The following is a 21,205-nucleotide window of genomic DNA, read 5'->3' as shown; positions in this document are numbered from 1 at the left end:
TCTATTGTGATAGTCTTTAAAAACAAAAGCACCTCTTTCTATTGAAATACATAAATTAAATAATAGAGAAATGTGCTCCTTTTAAAAATGATGTCCAAAGATTAGGACATCAGCATTTTCCAAAAACGGCCTACATTTGTATAGGTAGTCCTGGATTTACAACTATTTGTTTAATGACCATTCAAAGTTACAATGGCGCTCATAAAAGAAACAACTGATCCCCCTCATAACTCTTGCAGCATCCCCAAGATTATATGAACAAAATTTGGGCATTTGGCATGTATTTATGACACATGCAGCATTCCAGGGTCATTTGATTGCCACCTGTGATCTTCCCAGCCAGTTTCTGACAAGTCAAAGTCAATGGGGAAAGTCAGGTCTGCTTAATGGCCTTTAGCGATTTGCTTAACTGCAGCAGAGAAGATCATAAAATTGGGTGTGCCTCACTTAACAACTGCCATAGCAACAGAAATTCTGATTCCCAAGCATGGTTGTTGAGGCCTATCTATTCCACTTTACTCAGCACTTCTCCCATTCATATCTGGATACTTTCCGCATCTGCTTTGTACTTAAGAGATGCACCTACATGCTCTTTTGACTTTTCTTTGCAAATAGAAAGAGACTTTTAAATGTTTTTGTTTTCATTTTATTTTATTAATAAGAAAAATGGCATGCGAACATCCTTCACCTAAGTGAACCATTTTCCTGTCACATACCTATTGCACATGGAGAGGAGAAAGCAAAACACAAAACATAATCTGCCGTTTGAGTTTCAGCAGGCATGAAACAGCAAGATTAAAAAGTGTGTGTGAAGGTTTGCATCACCATTGGGTCTTCTGCATCCATAAAAGCACAGGATGGACACGAAGGCCCACCTTCTCCACTGTCTGGCATCAGACTGGCTACCTTTTTCTTCACCGTAACCTCCCTTGTAAATGATCTTTTACTATATTAATATCTTCGTTCTATGGAGGACGTTTTGAGTCAACTGGTCTGTTCTAATGCTCTTAAATTGCCCATGAGGATTTGGTGTCCCTGAATTTATCAAATCCCTTTTGTGCCATTGGAAGTCTGATTTTCAAAAGAGCCTGAAGAAACCTGATTCCTACAGTGAGGATCACCAATCCTGATGAAAGTACCATGTCGTGTATTTGACAAACAGGATGGCATTTGAAGCCTGAGGAGTTTGTCAATAAACTTGAAGCATGTCTACCTCTGCCTTATAGCCCATTAACCCAAAGGGAACAGTGAGCCATTTGATTTGTATCCCAGTGCTTCCTGACAGATTAGGAACAATTGGGCTGCCCAATTAGAGATCATCCACCTAAAAGTTTATGCCAGTGTTTCTCATCATTGGCAGCTTCAACATCTGTGAGCTTCAACTCCCAGAATTCCCCAGTGAACATGCTGGCTGGTGAATTCTGGGAGTTGAAATCCTCACATCCTCAAGCTGCCAAGGCTGAGAAAAATTGATCTGCACATTTAACAAGTAGAGATCCAGAAGTTTAAAAGACAGGTCATCCTCTATAATTCTGCATTCAGATTAAGGTTACTCCAAATTCAATCGTCTATCCTTTGGATGGATGACAAGTGCTAGCCTCAAGGAAATGCCAAGGGCTTAGAGTAGGCCAGAAAGACAGAAACTTCAAGGAGGATTGCACATCCTGTTGTAAGCAAAAAGGAGAGAAATAAGTGAAGGAGGAATAGTGCAACACATCCCCATTCAAACACACCCACTGTATAACAACTGAAACATTTTAAGTGAGATTACAATGGCAAAAATGTGTCCGGGTGAGGCAGAGAATTCCCAAGTCACCATTTCTTCTCATGGGTGGCACCCACCCCACTTCTTCAACTCTTTATCTCACACAAACTTGATCCAGCTCAATGAAGCGTTTGGTTAAAACAAAAATGCATTTTTCCTTTTGTGAATTAGTTTATGCCAGATATGCTACAAAAAGTGAGTCCACTGAAGGGATGACCATCCCATTGGCTAACAGTCCAACTTATTCAACCCTGAATTCCTATGCAACCAGAAGTAAAAATCAGAGAATAAGATAATTGTGGCAATTATCTATTTTTGTCCCAGTCTTCAAGAATTAGACAACACAGTTGACTCCAAAGAATGAATTGGCTTCCCCATTCCTAAAATATTTCAGTTGCTCACGTTATAAAATACCAGTTTGACACACACAAAAAAGCAAAGTGCTGTGTATATAATGGCATTATGGAGAAGGAACTTAGGCCTTCCAGATACTTCTGAAGTCCAGATCGTGGTATTCATTCACCACTGGCTGAGGCTGTTGGCAGCTGTAATTAACAACATCTGGAAATCTCCAGGTCCCTGCCTATGTTGACCAGATAGCTACAGAGAAAGGGGAACTGTTTCCATAGGAATGTCATTTTCCTTCTTAACCCACATGGTCATTCTTCAAAATTGCAGGTGCCTTTGCAACAGTGTTTAGCTTTGCCTAACTCAAATTAAAGAAACATCCATCATAAACATTTAAGACAGTCAAGAGAAAAACAAGAGGTGCAGAATTTTGTTCACAACGTACAGCTCTTGTCCCTAAACTGTGATAACCAACACCAGCAGCACACATGCAAGCTTCCTCACCGAAGCACCAGGGAAGGGGGAAAAGCTTGCTTTAAAAAAGTTGTTTTAAAATGGATTCACACCTTGAGCTATAAAAATACATCTGTATGAAAGGAGTACAAATCAATCTTTGCTTTATAGGAGTGGACCATAGACTTTGCCCCTGCTCCCGCCCCCAAAAGAGGCAGTTGCTTCTCATTAAAGGGGGAAAAAGCTACGAAAAATGCCACAGGTCATAGACATTAGAGACTTGGGACAAAAACTCAGGTCCTGCTAGATATCCTGAGTCATCCAAACAACAAAGTCTTCGTGAATGATAAGCACATACAGACAAACAGAACTAGTCAAATGGGCAAATGACTGGACAAAAGCAGTTAGGAGGCGTTCCTAATGGAACCAGCAAAGAAAATGCAGAGAAGCAGGTCAGGCTCCTGCTGTCTGTTTCTTTCAGCCGCCTTCTGGCCAACCCCTTGCCTGCAACTGTCAGTCAGAGGAACAACAGCCTTCCTTGAACCTCCAAGGTCTTTCTTTGACGGAACGGACCTCCAGGATCTCAGAAGTCACTCAGAATGCTGATGTCTGCAAACTCCTTCTTGTACCGGTGAGAGTATAAGCCCAGAAGAAAAGCCCATTTGAGGGAAAGGATGCTCCAGATGCAGGACAGGTAGTAGCTCTGTGGATCCGTAAAAGCTGCGGGGGGAAACAAGCATATTGTAGCATCTGATTAAGAGGAAAAAGTAGTACAGCTCCAGTGTTGATTTCCTTGTTAACCAGGTTCATTACTTCCAACATCCACTCAAGAGTATTCAGTCTTCCATTGTTGTTGAACAATGTTCAGAGTGACTGAGGATTATGAGAACCATCACTCAACAACATCTAGAGTCCCAAACAGCCTTCACTTGTCCTAGACCAGGGGTGTCAAGCTAGATTTCTTCAAGGGCTAGAGCAGCATTCTAGTTCCCCTCTGCAGGCTGGCCATGGCGGGGGTTGGGGGGGAGGGAGGCAGGACGGACGCCTCCTGCAGTAGTACCCTGCCAGCCAAAATGGGGCATGGGACCCCTGTGCACTTCCCCCCCGTCCCACTTTCAGCATGGACATCCTCTTGCAACACTTTGCCGGCCAAAGTGGCCTCCCTCATGCGCCTCACCCCACTTTTGACCTGGCCACCTTCCTGCAACATTCTGCCAGGTGAAAATGGCCAGATCTAAGCAACTTGTGGGCCGGATGCAGCCTGCAGGCCTTGAGTTTAATACTCTTATCCTAGACTCTGTCATTAGACATTAACTCCAGCAATCGCAGGCAAGATGCCCAACCGTCAGAGACCAGGAATTGACCAACACTTGAAATACTGCTGTTCCTATGGCAAGTTTATATCTTTACCAGCTTGATGCTTCAGGAATAATTCCTAGAATTTTCACCTAGCCTGCTGTGGAGAAATGCATGTAGAAGCCCCCAGATTAGAAAAGGATGGCTTAAAGTGATTCCAATAAACTTACAATGTTGTTGTTTTTTAAGGCAAATCTTAAAGAATTATAAGACAGCAAGGAGAGTGGTGGTTCATGTGATTAGGGTGCAAGGCTGATGATCAGCAGGCTTGCAATCAAGACCTGGCTGCTGTCATACAATGGGGTGAGCTCTCATCACTCACTCCAGCTTCTGTCGACCCAACAGTTTGAAAGCGGGTGACCGTGAGTAGATAAATAGGTACTAGTTTGGTGGGTAACTCAACAGGGACATGATCCTTTCAACCCGAAAGCACCTGGGTGCTTCCGACACAACAGTGAGCAATAATAATAAGCAATAAGCCTTTTTGAGGATCTACCGATCTACTACCACTGGACTCCCCCCTCAAGGGAATCATATTCAAGCATTATATTGTACAACCAAGCAAAATTAAGGCAGTACTGGTGCATCCAGCCTTGAACTTGAGAAAGTGGATCTACAAGTACACAATGGCTCAAGCAAACAAATGAAAGGCTGTAGGATTGAGATTCCAGCTCATATGAGTCTTTGCACCTACACCTATTTTAGCAAAGGAACCTTCCATTCTGAAATATAGGTTTCTAACTCGGGACTGGGATGTTAGATGCTGCTGAATTACAATTCTGATAATCTCTGAACGCTGACTATATCAACTGGGATTGATCTGAGTCCAATATTGTCCGGAGGATCCCATTTTTTTGCAGACAGAGTATGATGAGACCATACAATTGATCCTCTAAATGAGGAGGAGAAGGAACAGGAGTTGATTTCATGGCTGTCACAAAATTGGCTCTCCCTCCTTTTTTTTGGCTGAGCAGATCTGATAGCATTAGGCTTCTAAACAGAACCAAATTATGGACTTACATTGCTTCTTTATGATGGCCAGGGCCAGGAATGTGCAGAATCCCACCACGGAGAGTATGCCAAAGAAAATGCCAACACACATGAAGAACCTCAGGCCTTTCAACCAAGTCCTCCAATAGTCCTGCATATACATCACATGTGTGATTAGGGCCCAAAGTGCCAAGACACCTATATGAAACAAGAGAGAAGAAGAATCAATAAAAAGTGAGCATGTAAACTCCAAGGTGGATCAGCAACTATAACCAGCGGGTTTCTGCAGTTTCCTTTAGGTCAGGGTGGCTTCTGACCCTTAAGTGGCACCCCAAAAAAGGGACAAGAGAAACACTGGGTTTGATTGATTTCAATTCAGAATGATTTAATACAATTCCACACACAGGTTACAACCTAGAATCTTCAAAATTGCCTACTTCATAAACAACCTGCCTACCTAAGATGTGTTGGGAAAAAGTGAAAGTCCCTGCCCCACAATGGTAGTATCTTTTCCAGTATCTTCCCAAGTATTGAGTAAATGTAAAGTGTCTGTATGGGAAGGGGAGTAGTAGTTCATGTTTTATTATTGTTATAACATTTTTGAATATGTGGACGTGTTGAGATTTTTGTTGCAGATAAACTCTATTGTGAGTTTAGAAGTCACTTCAATGTAGCTGTGTGTTTTTTAATCAATCATAAAAGCATAATAAACCACATCCAAAGCTTTTTATAATCATCTGCTCTCCTAGCACCTTTGCGCCATGTTCTCAGCATTTTCAAATGTCCTGCTTTGTGCCACATCGAAGTGAAAATGAGTCCTTCTTTAAGGATATAATCTCCCATCCAATATACTCGTCACCTATAAAAAGTCAGCACACCAGGAACAAAAGTTGGCTAGATAATGTTTCGGCACTATAATTAGGACCATTTTCTATGTTCAGGGGAGTTTGGGGACAATGGGGGAGCAGCCCCATCTAATCAGACATCAGAGCTGTGCAGTGCTTCATTTTCGATACCAAATAAGTGCCAATGAGCATAGGTATGCTGGGGGTGGGAATGGGGCCCTGCAGCTCTTTAAAGCAGCTGTCTCTTTTTCCAGGATTATGGGACAGCTGCCTTGGTTGCCAACTTCAGCAACTGGCTCAAACTGGAGAAGATTTAGCATCTTTCAAATATGCCAAGTCCCAACCCCTTCCATTCAACCTACTTATTGGCCATTGTTGCTGAGTAAAAAGAGCAGAGATCTATATATCTGGAGATGTCTATCCTGGGAGGCCAGGTTAGCATTTGGATGGGGGATTAAATACAGAATTCCAAGGCTAGAAGTGAGAAGTTGGTGGGGGGAAAAATTCTGCAAGAACACACTGGCAAGATACTTCTTTTATTCTGCTGCCAAGAAAACTGCTTGAATGTATGAAGTCATCACAAACTGACCTTGACTTATCTTTAAAAAAAAAAAAAATCTGAAGAACAAAACATCCAGGAAAGGCTGTGCTAAGTCTGAGATGGAGAGTTGCAAATCAGAGGGCCGAAGCCACATGCTAACGGAGGATACTTTGCAAAATCAGAGGCACCAAAACTTCCAAAGCAAAGGGAAGCAGGTATGTTTGTAACAAAAGCAGGGCTGGATCACACCGGAGGCCAGATGCCAAGAGAATGCAGCTTAGTGACAGCCATGCATTTATGATGAGCCATGGTGGCATAGTGGTTAGAGTGCAGTACTGCAAGCTACTTTTGCTGACTGCCGGCTGCCTGCAATTTGGCAGTTCGAATCTCACCAGGCTACCTTTCCGAGGTGGGTAAAATGAGGACCCAGATTATTGAGGGCAATAGGCTGACTCTGTAAACCGCTTAGAGAGGGCTGTAAAGCACTGTAAAGCGGTATATAGGTCTAAGAGCTATTGCTATGCACTCCAAGGACTGACACTAGAGGCACTGGGAACCACTGAGAGAGATCTGGAAAAGGGAATGTTCTTCTCCTCCCAAAAATCATGTTTGGGATCAACCAGGGTTCTTTTGTACGTATATGAAGCTCATTCCTGAATGTGTGGAGCTGGTGGGGAAAAATTGCCTCAATCTGTCCGTATCCGTTATCAGAGATGAGCTCAATTTGGGGGCATCCTTTACTTTTATCACCCTTTTAAGAAATCAGCTGTTATACGTCGGCACTAGTGGGAATGCATCAAGACCTCTGAAAAGCTGTCAGAGCACAGAAAGAAAATGTAACAACTAGAGTTACACCTAAGCTTAGCGCAAGCCTATTTGCAAACCTTCAAGCGAGTGAGTGTTTATGTATGTGTATCTCTCTATAGTGAGCACATGTAAACATTTCACTCCAGATATAGAAGCTGAGCAGAGGGAGAATCTACAAGGGCTGATAGGCTGCATTCTGGAGGTTCTGCAATACCATCCACAGCTCCATTATTAGCAAGTGTTGGCAAATGCATTTAGGGGCCATCTTCTTTTAATTTTGGTGTATATTTAAAGCACACAATCAAGAGAAAAAGAACTGGTGGGGAAAAAAAACAGAAAAAAAAGATTGTCAAGTCATATAAAACTGAACCAAAAGGAGAAAGTAATATTAGATTATTACAGGTAGTCCTCAACTTACAACAGTTCCTTTAGTGACTGAAGTTATGATGTCACTGAAAAAAGGGGACTTATGACCGTTTTTCATACCACTGCAGCATCCCATGTTCACATGATCAAAATTTGGATGCTTGGCAATTGGTTCATATTTAGGACGGTTAAAGTGTCCCTGGGATCATGTGATCACCTTTTGCGATCTTCTGACAAGCCAAGTCAGTGGTGAAGCTGGGTTCACTTAGCAACTGTGTTATTAACTTAACTGTAGTGATTCATTTAACAACTCTGGGAAGAAAGGTCATAAAATGGGGCAAAAATCCCTTAAAGTCTCACTTAGCAACAGAAATTTTGGGCTCAACTGTGGTCGTAAATCGAGGACGACCAGTGCAGCATACTAAAGCACCATGTCTCATTTTGAAGATTTCAAAACCTTTAAATCAAATCAATGTTCAATAATTAACAAGAGTGCCCAGGATACAGCAGATGAATCATAAGCAAGAGTGAACGATTAACACAACTGCTGCCAAAAACAAAAAATCCAAAAGGCATCTTTTTTTTTTCAACCTGTGAATTATAGGAAAAAAAATATGGAGGGTTTTAAATTTAACTACTATTTTAAGTAGGGAAAAAGTTGACTTGGGTATCAATAGAAGCTTCCTCTTCATTTTTTTAAAAAAACCCACAGTTTATTGCAGGTTTTTTTTTTAAATTAGTTAAATAAAACGTTCTCTCCATGGTCCTGCTCTAATGGAGGGGAATCCCAGTGAACTCCCATAATATGCATGGCTCTTGGAAATCCCCCTTTTTTCCCCCAATTTTATTGCCTCTATTTTTCCCAACTAAAAGCTCTTCAGATACCACTGACAATTCTGAGAATCAGAAGAGCACAGGTTGGGAGAAGAAAACCCACCAGAAAGCAGGGGAGCTGGTCTAGAACAATGGTCTCCAACCTTGGCCACTTTAAGCCTGGAGGACTTCAACTCCCAGAATTCCCCAGCCAATTGGCTGGGGAATTCTGGGAGTTGAAGTCCTCCAGGCTTAAAGTGGCCAAGGTTGGAGACCCTGGTCTAAAAAACTCCTTAAGATGAATATGCACTAAAAAAAAAACCCAACATACTATGTAACGGGCTTCTATGAGTTTCGTTAGGAGGAAACAGTAAACCACAAAGTGTTTTTGAAAGCTCACTCAAGGAGGAAACTTCCTCTTTTTAAAAAAGTTGACATAAAAAGACAAACAAGCTTCTGATCGACCTAAGCAATTAAATATGCCAAGTCACATTTTCGCTCCTTCCCTGTTTTTCTGAGCAAGAAGGCATCAGACTCAGTTGTTTTCCTCACATGTTCAAAAACTGAGTCAGTTTTTAAGGAAGCTAAACTGTCTTGTGATGAGGGACTCCCGAGACTCCTGACAGCGCATTGAAAAACACCCCTGTGACTCAGCAAAATACTTCTTTGGATAGGAATGAGTTGGCAAAAATGTTCAACAAATGAAGAACTTCTCAAAACCTTAGTAACAGTTTCTACATTTGCTTCTGCAGCCTCTGCATTCAAAAGCACTCTCTGGTCAAGTAAGCAAAAAACCTTGATTTATTTTTTAAATGTAGACTGTGCAATCTACAATATATCTATCCTCAAGTATATTTCATCTTAAAGTATATTTATCTCCAAAATTTTCTTACCAATAGCAAAAAGTAATGATACTGAAATAGTGGATTGCAAAACATTCATACATTCTTCCCTCTCCCTCTCTATATGTATATGTATATGTATATGTATATGTATATGTATATGTATATGTATACGTATACGTATACGTATACATATCTGAGGTGGTATTCATCAGGTTCTGACCAGTTCTGGAGAACCAGTAGTGAAAATTTTGAGTAGTTCAGAGAACTGCCAAATACCACCTCTGACTGGCCCCGCCCCCATCTATTCTTTGCCTCCCAAGTCCCAGCTGATTGGCTGGGTCTTCTTTTGTTGCCCTGCACAGGAGAACGGAGCTGGAAAGCAGGTTAGTAGGGTAGGGAGGGAATGGGATTTTGCAGTATCCTTCCCCTGACTTGCCCACCAAGCCATGTCCACAGAACAAGTAGTAAATTGTTTTGAATCCTACCACTGATACATATATATTGTATACACACAGACACAGGCACATACATACAGTATACATAGCAAAATGGTTTAAAATGTATATTAAAAATTACAGCATTACTTGTAAAATATTTTACTGGATTACTACTTAGTATTAAAATTTTGATTATCTATTAGCGCATAGCTCCTTCGAGCTAGTTAGTTAGCAAAGAAAAGAAAAAAGAAAGTTCTCTAAAGGCACATCAGGATAATTTTTAGCATGAAGAGCTATCAATTAAATATGTATGCATCCTCTAGGAATATTTACATGAAAACAGCTAATTAGAAGTTATAAAGAGACTTAGCTTGGCTCATGTTGCATTTTACTCATGCACTTATAATTTGTTATTTATCAGTTCTAGAAACCAAAACAAACTAAAATACAGGTACACCTCAACTTGCAACCATTCATTGGGTGACCGAAATTACAAGGACACTGGAAAAATTGACTTATCATTTTTCGCACTTATGAGTTCTGCAGCAACCCACGTGATCAAAATTTGGACACTTGACAACTGGTTTATATTTATGACAGTTGCAGTGTCCAGGGAACATATGGTCACCTTTTGTGACCCTCTAACTAGCAAAGCCAAATTCTCTATCACTATTAATCCTCCCATTCTTCCTTTTATCCATCTCCTCCCACTTATGACTTGTATGACTGTAACCTTATTGCTTGTATCCTAACAATTTATATTGATTGTTTCCTAGTATGATTTGATTGCTTATTGTATCCTATGACTGTTATTAAGTGTTGTACCTGATGATTCTTGACTCTTGACAAATGTATCTTTCCTTTTATGTATACTGAGAGGATATGCAGCAAGGCAAATTCCTTGTGTGTCCAATCACACTTGGCCAATAAGGAATTCCATTCTATTCTATTCTATTCTATTCTATTCTATTCTATTCTATTCTATTCTATTCTATTCTATTCTTGTAACATGTTAGTAATTTACTGAGGGGATTCACTCAACAACTGTGGCAAGAAAGGCTGTAAAACAGAGCAAAAACTCTGTAACAACTGTCCTCTTTAGAAAATGGAAATTTGGGGTTCAATTGTGATCGTAAGTTGAGGATACCTGTATAACAGAAAAGGTTTTGACTTGCAGCAAAAGTGATATCTCATGGCGTCAGTTAATTACAAAGAGCATCCCATTTGCTTAAACCAGGTGCTCGTCAAAACTAAGTAAGACGAATACGAAATGGTCCTCAGCTTAAACCACATTTGGACCAGAATTTTTCTTGTTAATCAAGATAGTTGATAAGTGAATTGCAACCAGTTCTACAACCTTTTTGCCATGGCTGTTAAGCGAATCATTGCAATTGGCTTTCACCAATGACTTTGCTTGTCAGAAACCGCCTGGGACACTGCAGCCATTCCGGTTGCCAAGAGTCCAAATTTCCATCATGCACCTATGAGGATTCTATGATGCACAAATGTGAGGCCCCGTTGTTAAATCAGGTTTTTCACTGTTCATTAAAAAAAGTTGCAAGTTGAGGACTATCTGTAGACCTCTGTCTTCAACATTTCTAAGAAAAAAAAGGAAGGCAGTACACCGATTAACTACATAGGATAAATTATCAGAGATTGCTTATGTATAGAGCCTGGTTATTTGAGGGAGCGCCTGTCACCCAGGATACCTGCTCAGAAGATTTGATCCAGCAAGATTGGTGCACTCCTTTAGCACCTGCTGTCTTGAAAGGGATGCCCCTCAGATGTTAGCCCTTCCAGGAAGACCAGAGTAGACACCAAAGATATGAATACTAACTTTGTGGGAACTCAAGGTAGAATTCCCTTTACAAACAGGGCTGAGACAGAGGACCCAAAGTCACAAAGTATCTATGGCTGAGAGAGGACCGAAACCTGGGTTCCCCTACTACAGGTCCAATATCTTAACCAAAATTCCACACTAGGTAAAGGTAAAGGTTCCCCTCGCACATACATGCTAGTCGTTTCCCGCTCATCTCTGTTTCAAAGCCGAAGTGCCTGCACTGTCTGAAGACGTCTCCGTGGTCATGTGGCCAGCATGACTTAACGCTGAAGGCGCACAGAAGGCCTTCCCACCAAAGTGGTCCCTATTTTTCTATTTGCATTTTTACATGCTTTCGAACTGCTAGGTTGGCAGAAGCTGGGACAAGTAACGAGAGCTCATTTCGTTATGCAGCGCTAGGGATTTGAACCGCCAAACTGCCGACCTTTCTGATCAACAAGCTCAGGTCTCTTAGCCACGGAGTCACCACGTCCCTTCTATAATTCCACACTACAACATCCCAAATTCCCAGACAACGTGGTCCTGGCATATCTGGAGAGTATTTCGCTGGCGAGTGCTGGGTGCCACCCCCTGGGTGAGACTCTTGGCAAAAGCAGAGGACAATCATGATCCGAATGCACTTATAATTTGTTATTTCCACTTGTGGGCAGGGATCTTCTGTCCAAGCTGCAGCAGATCCTGAAAGATCTTCTCCCCTAAGCATAAAAGCTCTTCTGAAAAGGCCAAATATTCAAGTATGACCTCTTTGCTACACATCCAATGCAACCAAATTCTTGGCTTGCTCATGCCAGGCTGCTCCAGAAAAACAATTGGGTTGATTTGTTTCCCCTCCCCCTCCCATGGGTGTGAGAGAAATGACATCAGCAATTGTCCAGCAGGAGGTTTAAGGGAGGTACCATTTGCAGCTTGTTGTTGTCTTCCCTAGCCCTGAATGCAGTCATTCTTTTGGCCCAACACAACCCTCTTGCTAAAGTCCTAGCTTGCATTCCAAATGTGAGTCAACATCTGACTGATGAAAACCACCCAAGGTGACTTGTTCAAAAGAGCAGCACACATCCAGGAAACAACATGCACTCAATTCCACAACTTCCCAAAAATTCATTTGGTGGAATCCCAGACACGTTCCTAAACTAATAAGTATTAAATTCGCCCATAATTAGAACATCACAAAGAACCAGTGTCCATCCATACACACTGATGTATTGCACCAGTGTGCAACCACTGATGTTCAACCATACCTCTTGTGATTCTTTGCAGTAAGAATCTTTGGGGAGGTGGAAGGTTGGGGGGAGGAAATGGAACCTCCCTTCTGGGAGAAAACAAGTCAGGTTAACAAGTACAGCCCTACTAAAGCTGACAATCAGCTTTGACAGGAAAGGGCTCAGTAACCTGCAAATTCTTCTTCTCAAGAAAGCCTTTCTTCACACAGAGCGCATCCTGAACCCAGCTTGATCAGCTGGTCTGAAATACCCAGCTATTGATTGATTGATTGATTGATTTGTCAATCGTTAACAAGGTAATAGATCAATTACATGGTAATAGATATAAACATGAGTAAGAATACAGGAAATAGGTACAAATAAATGGGGACAATAGGACAGGGAAGGTAGGCACAATGGTGCACTTATGCACGCCCCTTACAGACCTCTTAGGAATGGGGTGAGGTCAATAGTGGTTAGTTTGACATTAAAGGAGTGGGGGTTAGAGGATGTAACAACAGAGTCAGGTAGTGCATTCCAGGCATTGACCACTCTGTTGCTGAAGTCGTACTTTCTGCAATCAAATTTGAAGCGGTTTACATTGAGTTTGTATCTGTTGTGTGCTCTTGTATTATTGTGGTTGAAGCTGACGTAGTCATTGACTGGTAGGACATTGTAGCAGATAATTTTGTGTACTATGCTTAAGTCTAACCATAGGTGGCGTAGTTCAAGGTTGTCCAAGCCCAGAATCTCAAGCCTGGTGATATAGGGTATTCTGTTGCAAGCAGTACTCTTCTCGTGAAATACTCGTGAAATACTCGTGAAATACTTCTGGATTCGCTCGGTTGTATTAATGTCTGATATGCAGTGTGGATTCCAGACTGATGAGCTGTATTTGAGTATTGGTCTGGCAAAAGTTTTGTATGCTCTTATTTTTAAAAGCTGCTTTGCAAATCACATCCTCATGCATTAATCTTGTGATTCTTTTTTAAACAGTTTTTCTGACATCCAGGAAGGAAGCAGATTTTTAACTGATAATGGTGTAGCCTGCAACAGTCTGGAAACCAATATTCCACTGGAGTTGGGTGGTTAATCAATTTAAATAAATAATAAACAAATATTCCATATTCTTGGGAGGGAGGAAGTTAATGCTTGAGACTGATGCTTTCCTTAGTTTACAGCATGCTAAATACTCATTTTAATTTAAAAATAAAAAATGCAGGTAGGTAATATAAGATACTGAAACAATGTAAGAGAAATGGCTTTTTTCTCCTCTTTTAACTGGTTTTTTTCTCTCTAAGTCATTCAAGTAATTCAGTCTATTGGATAAAGTAGCCTTTGGATTAAATTCTTCAGAATGTCTTGCCAATTATCTAATTTTAAAATGTGTTGGGGGAATGGGGACTGGAACACTGCAGAATTGAGACATCATCTATATCTCAGCCTATTTGAGAATTAATTTTCCCCTGGAGAGCCTCACATTAGGGGAAAATCTGATCTATGAGGAAAATGTTCTAAATTGTATTCTATTTCTGAACAAATCTGGATGATTGTATTCTATAAAACAAAGTAGCACTAGCTCAAGCTCCAGGACTGCTGCCCTCACCCATATCCCTTAAAAGCACTGTGTATGGCTAAAACCTCTCCTAAACACCAATTTTATCAGTTATAATCTACAATTTTACACACACCTATTTCAAGGGACTTTGGATGTGACAAAAAAAATGTAACTTGACCCACAAATTCGGAGAATGAACCTCCACCCTCATCCTATACCCAAGCTACAGATATTCACCACTATCACAAAATCAATCAATCAATCAAAATTCATACTGTTTTATCAAACAACAGACTTGTCAATAATTTAGAAAATCAATCTAGTCAAACCCATCACCTGGTTTGAAAAAAAAGATTTCATTGAATCACATTGCTCAACTGCTCAGCTAATTTAATTAACTATGGCTCAATTAAATAAATATTTTTAAAAGTAATAAGTCTTTGTTTGGAGTCTTTGTTTGGAGCAAATATCTCGACCCTCTGCGTGAAGTGTAAGTGTGTGTGTGTGTGTGTGTGTGTGTGTGTGTGTGTGTATCTGTGTGCGTATTTATCTCTGCTGCAAAATGAAATTCGTGGTTCTTAGATATCTGGGTTATACACATGCAACTAGATAGAAAAAAATAGACATGCACACATAGACAAAAAATATTAGCTCAGTGGGAGAAAATATATTTTGCATATGTAAATATGCCAGGTTTAAATTAATACAATGTTTGTTTAAAGAGTCTTGGACACTTAAGAAGGCAAAGATTTTTTGCAAAGACATTGGTTGCAGAAAATGTGTTATTGGATCCTAAGGACTACTAACCTTAAAAAATAAAGGAAAAAATCAATTATTGTCTATCTCCCCCAGTTTAGCTGGGACAAAACTTTTAAAGAATTCCCCAGAGCAACTCAGGATACATGCAGACGTAACTACTATCAAATTAGAAAACCCAACCCAAATTTACACATCCAATCCTGAATCTTTCTTGCCCCAGCATAAAGTCTCAACCAATCACCTTTTGGGAATCCTTGTGTTCCACCTGTCTTGGAAGCATGGTTTTAGTAAAGTAATATTAAAGTTTAGTAATATTTAATTCAATCAACTCACTAGGAATCTCCCTGAGCTTGCCTTTTCATATAGAAAAAACTTAGCAATGTCCTTAAAGGACGTAATACACCTGTCATTCTCCATTATTTCTTCAAGCTTTTCTCAGGCTATGTTACAACACTATTGAGTAATCAGCAATGCTATTACCAAATATTCATATGTTTCCTTCAAAGTACAGGTAGTCATCCCCTAGTGATCATTTGAAGTTACCACAGACATCTCCAGAGCTATTTACATACTAATTCTGGAGTTCCAATGGCCACATACACATCGCAAAGTCACATTATTGCATTTGGGATGCTTGACAATTGGCTAGCATTTATGGCTGTTTGCAGCACACCTCAGTCACATGACCATGTTTTCCAGCAATTTTTTGCTGGATACAAATTCAATAAATAAAATACGTGAAGAGTCAGATCAGGGGTCTGATACAAGATAAAGCAGTCATGTGAATTTACATTGCAAGTGTATTTCTTCAAATCAATGGGAGGCAGGGAGCGGTGATTGTAGGAGAGACATTAGTCTATGGTTACTAAACAAAAAACAAAAAAACTTAAAAATTAAACTGGTACTCTCTATTCAGACCAACATTTTATACAAAGGTATATGCTTTTGTGAACTCCTACATCAATCTAGCCACCCTATGCTCTGATGAAGTGAGCTGTACCTCATGAAAATCTAATAAAATTTGTTAGTTGGAAAAAACTAACTCATTTCCTTCTGATCTGGGGGAGTTAATTCTATCAGCGCAATTTGCTTAACAAGGTCTCTCAATTGACTCTATAACTTTCCCAACACGGCGAGAAACAAGGACCAAGAAACAATCTACACTCTTGGTGAATCTCTAGCTTTCTTCTTCTATGGGATGCAGTCATTCTCATTTGACAGATTAAAACCAAACACACCCAATCTATAGATAAAATCATCAAGGAGCTAAAATCTTCCATTAATCTCAGGTGCTTTCATGTTGGAACCTATGATCCAAGGCCAAACTTGTAATCATTAGTTCTGATTTGAATCAATTCTCTATCACCTTCAGCATCGATGTCACCAAAACCATGTTTACGAATTCCTTAGGAATGACTTTGGCGCTTTGCCTGTATGACCAACAGTTGCCTGGACAATTATTTTCTTTTCCACCCCTCGTCCCTTTGGATCAATCTTAACTTCTGTCTGTACAAATCCTTGCGGTTTTCTTTATAAGATTTTCAGAAGTGGTTTGCCCTCACCTGTTTCCTAGGGTTGAGAGAGGGAAACTGGCCCAAGGTGGCTTTGTGGTGAAGGTGAGACTAGAATATGTGGTCTCCTGATTTCTAGCTTGGTGCCTTAACAATTTTTGGCAGACAATTCCTAATGAAGTACAAAAGAAAGTAAACAGATGTCCACTGTGCATGATCCTGCCTTGATGCAAATTGCCACTTGCTGATGAAAGTAAGGCTGACAGAAGAAATACAGACCCATTTGCATCCTAACACAAGCAGACTTAAAATGGATAAGCTGGGAACAGCTCACTTATTCTTTCTGGGTGGAAAATATATGCAACTAACAAAACAGGACGCCCACTGTTTTGGTTTTGTGGTGGCTTAGAGCTCAACAGGTCTGTTGGCTTAAATTTTCTATACTCCCACTGCAAGCTTTGAAATGACAGCAATAGAGAAAGTACTTTGGCAAGGCACAATATCTATCAGACAACTGTGGTCAGGTAGCACCCACAACAGTTTATTGCTTGGAAGACCATACTCAGCCCATTGTGTACTAGGGAGAGCCAGTTCGATTTCAATATCAAGATCAGTGTTTCCCATCTTACTGGTGGCAATGGAATCCAAACTACCTGGATCATTCATCAGGTGAAGGCTGCAATGCCCAGTGTGATGACCCGGGGCATGACACAAAGGCAACACAGTCAGTTAATCAATAAGAGTCCCTTTATTAGCTCCAGCTTTGCCCCCAATGTCCTGGTTACCTTCTGGCTGGAGAAAAACTCTCCCATGAACAGTCTTTGACTGCAGAGAATCACGTCCAAACTGTGGTCAACAAAAACTGTAACTATAAGTCCAATCAAGGCAAAATGAGGTAATTAGTTTGGCAGGGCAGGAGCAAGAATTCCAGGCCTGAAGGCACGGCAAAACTCACACAGTTGGAAAGACCCCAGGAACACAGATAAGCAAAGTCAACACAAGATAAACTCAGCCGCTTGCTTCCAGCAGCTGCCGCACGCAGCCTGCGTTCTCTTAACCTTTCTTCCCAGGTGTGGCTAATGAAGGGAATCAGGACTCTTTCCTCCCCCATAAGCCATGCAACCCACGTTGTTCTTTTCTCCATTCCTCCCTGCGCACCCTAGGATGAAGAGGGGGTGGGCCTGTGTCTTCCTCTGAATTCCCTCTCCCTTGTTCTACCTCTTCCCTGCTCTGCCCAGCCGGACTTTGCCCTTCCCCAGTTTCCTCCACAGCCAATGGAGCCACACTCCCACTCCCTATCAGCTGTTTGTCTTCAGACTCCAACAGGGGCATGTCCTTAAAGTTAATGGGACTGACTTAAAGAACACTTTGCATTTTGCATCCCAAGAGTTTCCTAAATCTTTTTCTTTGTCAATTGATTTTTTCCTACATAATGAAGGTGATTGTTGAAAAGCCTACTGACTTTGACCAGATTTAGGAAAAAGCCAGAAAGCACATGAAGGCCCTTTCCATGACATAGGCATCCCAATTATGATACAGACTCCCTAGAGAGGCTCATGAGGATGAAAGCACAGTTTTTTTTAAGCACCAGGCAAAGACTCTTCCCTTCACCAATCCCTTGAAGGAAGTTGCACATTTAGGAGGTCATTTAGAAGCTGCATGTTTAAATCGTGTGGTTTTGCCTTTGCTGTTTGCTTGGTTTCTACCCTACGCTGCTCTTCTAATTATACACAGAGAACTTCTGCTGCATATAAAGCAAGTGCCATAAATAAATGCAGTGCAAGAAATAATGGAAATAAAGTCCTTAATCAGTCCAGGCTACTAATTACATAATACAAATGCAGAGTCACATTTAAATTGGTAAAACCATCTTCTTCATGGAAGTCTGGCTCCTAGGTGCTGTGTTACATCGACGGCACATTAAAATGCTGACTTCAGGGTTACTAGTGGGCCTCCACTGGAACCTCAGATGTTTATTTTAGGGTCTACCAGGCCCTCTGCCTCATCTTTTACATTTAAAAAAAATATGTTAAATTAATGAGACTGTATTGAGGCCGTCCAGAAAAAGCAAAACAGGATAAGACCTGGTTAGTTGCTGCATGAGAGAGAATCAATAAATATTTGGGTTCAGATATGAGAAGTCCCCAGAATGCAACCCAGAAGTCAATGACAAACTACTTACAGAGAATTACACAGATGGGTCTCTGGAATCATTAGAAGTTGAACTCAACTCAGGGAAGACTTTAAACTAAGAGAAACTGTAAAACTTACAAAGCTAGTTTCTTGGATCATTTTTATTTCCAGGAATGCCTCTGGACCTTTTGAAGCTTTCTTAGGAAATAAATTGAAGAAGGCAAGTTTTTGTTTGCTATCCAAAGGTGTCAACCAGCCTAAAAGGTTGGAGAACATTGGTATCATGAACTGAAAGGAGGTATTCCCCCAGTTACATCCACCTGGTCCATCAGAATCAGGATATTACTGATCCCATCTATAAAAAAACATTTTCTGGCAGGAACCAGAGAGAGAGGCTTTTCTGCTGTGGTGCCCACTCTACGGAACATCATCCTTCCAAAACTTAGCTTGCCCCCCCACAACCTCCTGCCTTTAAGAAGGCCCTGAAGATAAGGCTGTGCCGCCATGTTAGGAGTCTGGGTATGGTGAGGAACAACAATGGCTTTGTTGAGCTGATGTAGGATAAATTCTGCTGTGATCACGATTCTGTTTTTTTAATTGGTTATGGATTGTTTTTATGTGCTTGTACGTTGCTTTTTAACCTTGTTTTTGATTGGATTGTTTTTACCTGTTGTGAACTGCCCAGAGTCACTTAGATGAAGTGGGTGGCCATATAAATTGAATAAATAAAACGTTAGGATCAGAGGTTAATTAAAATGTTAAGATCCCATTCAAATTCTCAGTCACCCATATGATTTGTGGGTGACCTTCAGCCCATCACTATTTCTCTGGCTATCCTACCTCACAGGACTGTTGTAAACATCTGACAAACTGAAAAGATCAGGTGACATCTGAAACTCCCTGAAGAGGCAGGATACCAATGTAACAAGTGAAACATAAGATGAATGAAAATAGCTTAGCATGATGGCCCTGAGTGGTATATCATTAACCACTACACAAATACAATTACAAGAAAAAAATTGTGATTGATACAACCACCCAACCAAACTGCAACAAAAACTAAAAACAAACCAATTAATTGACTTTTCATAGACATTTATTTTTAACGTCTCTGTATTTTCAATGGATTTTATTTTGGAAAAGGCCCAAAGCAACAGGCAGGAAAAAAAAAACATGTTAAGACAGATGGTAAATCAAGGCTACTAGCTGTCATACAGAAACAGCCTCAGCCACAGAAGCTCACAGGATGACTTTGGGCCCCTCATTCTGTCATGGCCCAACCAAGCTCACAATGTTGTTGTGGAGGAAAATTGATAAGGGAGCATCATATTGCATCCTGATTGGAAGGTGGGGTATACACCTAATAAATAACAACTAATAATGTGAGTTGACACAAGAATCGGTGTTTGTTTTTGTTTCTATGCCTTTAAGTCAGTTTTTGATTTTGATGGCCACCTGGACAGGTCCTTGGTTATTTACTAAGCTTTAACGACTAGAAAACTCTGATTGTATGATTGGCTGTTTGACAGATGCCATCTCTTCTGGGTTTTTCTTCGCAGGGCTGCCTTGGGCACCTGACAGCATACAGAAATGCAGAGCAAGCCGCTTGTGGGAAAAATAAATATGACACCTACAACCCTGTTCGCCTTTAAAGCCCTACCGAACTCGGTAGTAACTTACTTCGGAGTAGTAAAACCACCCCGCCGCCCTTCTAAAACAGCCCTTTTCTCCCCCACCCGCAAACAAATCCAAGGCGACCGTTCTTCCCACCGTGCATGCCGGCGTTCAGGAACGAGACAGGCGGGTTGGCAGGGTTGAAGCGGCACGGGGTGTGGGGGAGCTTCCCTCCAGGGCTTGGAGGGAGCTGGGGACGGACCCAAAATGCAGAGGGAAAGGAGAGCGGGGAGGCCAGTCCACCAGACCCGCAAGCCGCGTTTCCCGCTGCCGATCAGAGAGGCTCACCCGAGAGTCCGCCGGCGGAGGCGGTGTAAGGCTGTCGCAGCCTCGGCGCCAGGTTCCAAGCGAGGAAGGACGACAGCCCCGAGATTATCCCGACCACCGAATACGCCAGGCGAATCGCGACCTTCCTCGTCACCGCCATCGCCCAGATGAGCCGGCCGCCGCGGCAGGGGAGATTAAAAGGCAGCAGCGGATCCACACCCGGCAGCCTCCAAGCCTCGGCCTGTCTCCGCCGACGCGGCTTTGCAGCGACTCCTTGCGAGCAGGGGGACTCAGCACTCGGGCCGGCTTTGAATTTGCACCCTTTTTACGTAAAAAGAACACGGCCCATGTTATAAATATGCATGAGGTGAGGAAAGTGTTTATTCCGTTCTTGAATCTCGCCCGTTGGCGAGGGAGAGGTTGAAATTTCCCCTCCTCGCCTTGTTTGTGTTGTAGAGTACTCTGAGAAGCAAGTAATATTTCAGATTACCCGTTGCAATGAACATGCGTGGCGTTGGGGTTTTTGTTTTTGTTGTTCCTTTCTACGATGCGACGCTTTGAAACGTTATTTATTTATAAAGTTTTATTAATTTTGTACTATTACATTTAATTAGCGCTTAATAAACATCGTGTTGCCTGGTTTGTTTTGTTTGCTTAACAATTCAGATTATATTCCTAATCTTTACCCCTTTTTTCCA

General features: G+C 41.4%; 1 protein-coding gene across 2 annotated transcripts; it reads right to left on the bottom strand.

Moving 5' to 3' along the window:
* Positions 1-632: 632 nt before the first annotated feature.
* On the bottom strand, positions 633-20,966 carry SLC48A1 (solute carrier family 48 member 1). 2 transcript variants are annotated; one of them, XR_015741948.1, is made up of 4 exons: positions 20,529-20,786; positions 4,943-5,110; positions 1,645-3,286; positions 633-1,598 (listed from the first exon to the last, which is right to left on the bottom strand). XR_015741948.1 is itself a non-coding variant. In XM_026713755.2 (3 exons), the coding sequence occupies exons 1-3, from the start codon at positions 20,665-20,667 to the stop codon at positions 3,150-3,152; spliced, it is 444 nt and encodes a 147-aa protein (XP_026569540.1). In that variant the 5' UTR covers positions 20,668-20,966; the 3' UTR covers positions 633-3,149. The 2 variants fall into 2 exon arrangements, 1 of the variants encoding a protein (XP_026569540.1); XM_026713755.2 differs by having other exon boundaries at positions 633-3,286; positions 20,529-20,966.
* Between the last annotated feature and the right edge of the window lie 239 nt (positions 20,967-21,205).

The sequence above is a fragment of the Pseudonaja textilis genome, chromosome 2, assembly GCF_049901715.1.
Source record: "Pseudonaja textilis isolate UNSWEBS1 chromosome 2, rPseTex1.2, whole genome shotgun sequence".
Classification (NCBI taxonomy): Eukaryota; Metazoa; Chordata; class Lepidosauria; order Squamata; family Elapidae; genus Pseudonaja; species Pseudonaja textilis.
Note: the sequence above shows the minus strand (reverse complement) of the source record. Positions and strands in the feature narration are given on the sequence as shown.

Excerpts from the sequence above, each read along its gene's own strand:
- SLC48A1 (XM_026713755.2), bottom strand. The coding sequence starts at position 20,667 with ATGGCGGTGACGAGGAAGGTCGCGATTCGCCTGGCGTATTCGGTGGTC. Across the intron at positions 5,111-20,528 it reads CTCCGCCGGCGGACTCTCGG|GTGTCTTGGCACTTTGGGCC; the intron begins GTGAGCCTCTCT and ends TGTTTCATATAG. Across the intron at positions 3,287-4,942 it reads GGCCATCATAAAGAAGCAAT|CTTTTACGGATCCACAGAGC; the intron begins GTAAGTCCATAA and ends TTCCCCCCGCAG.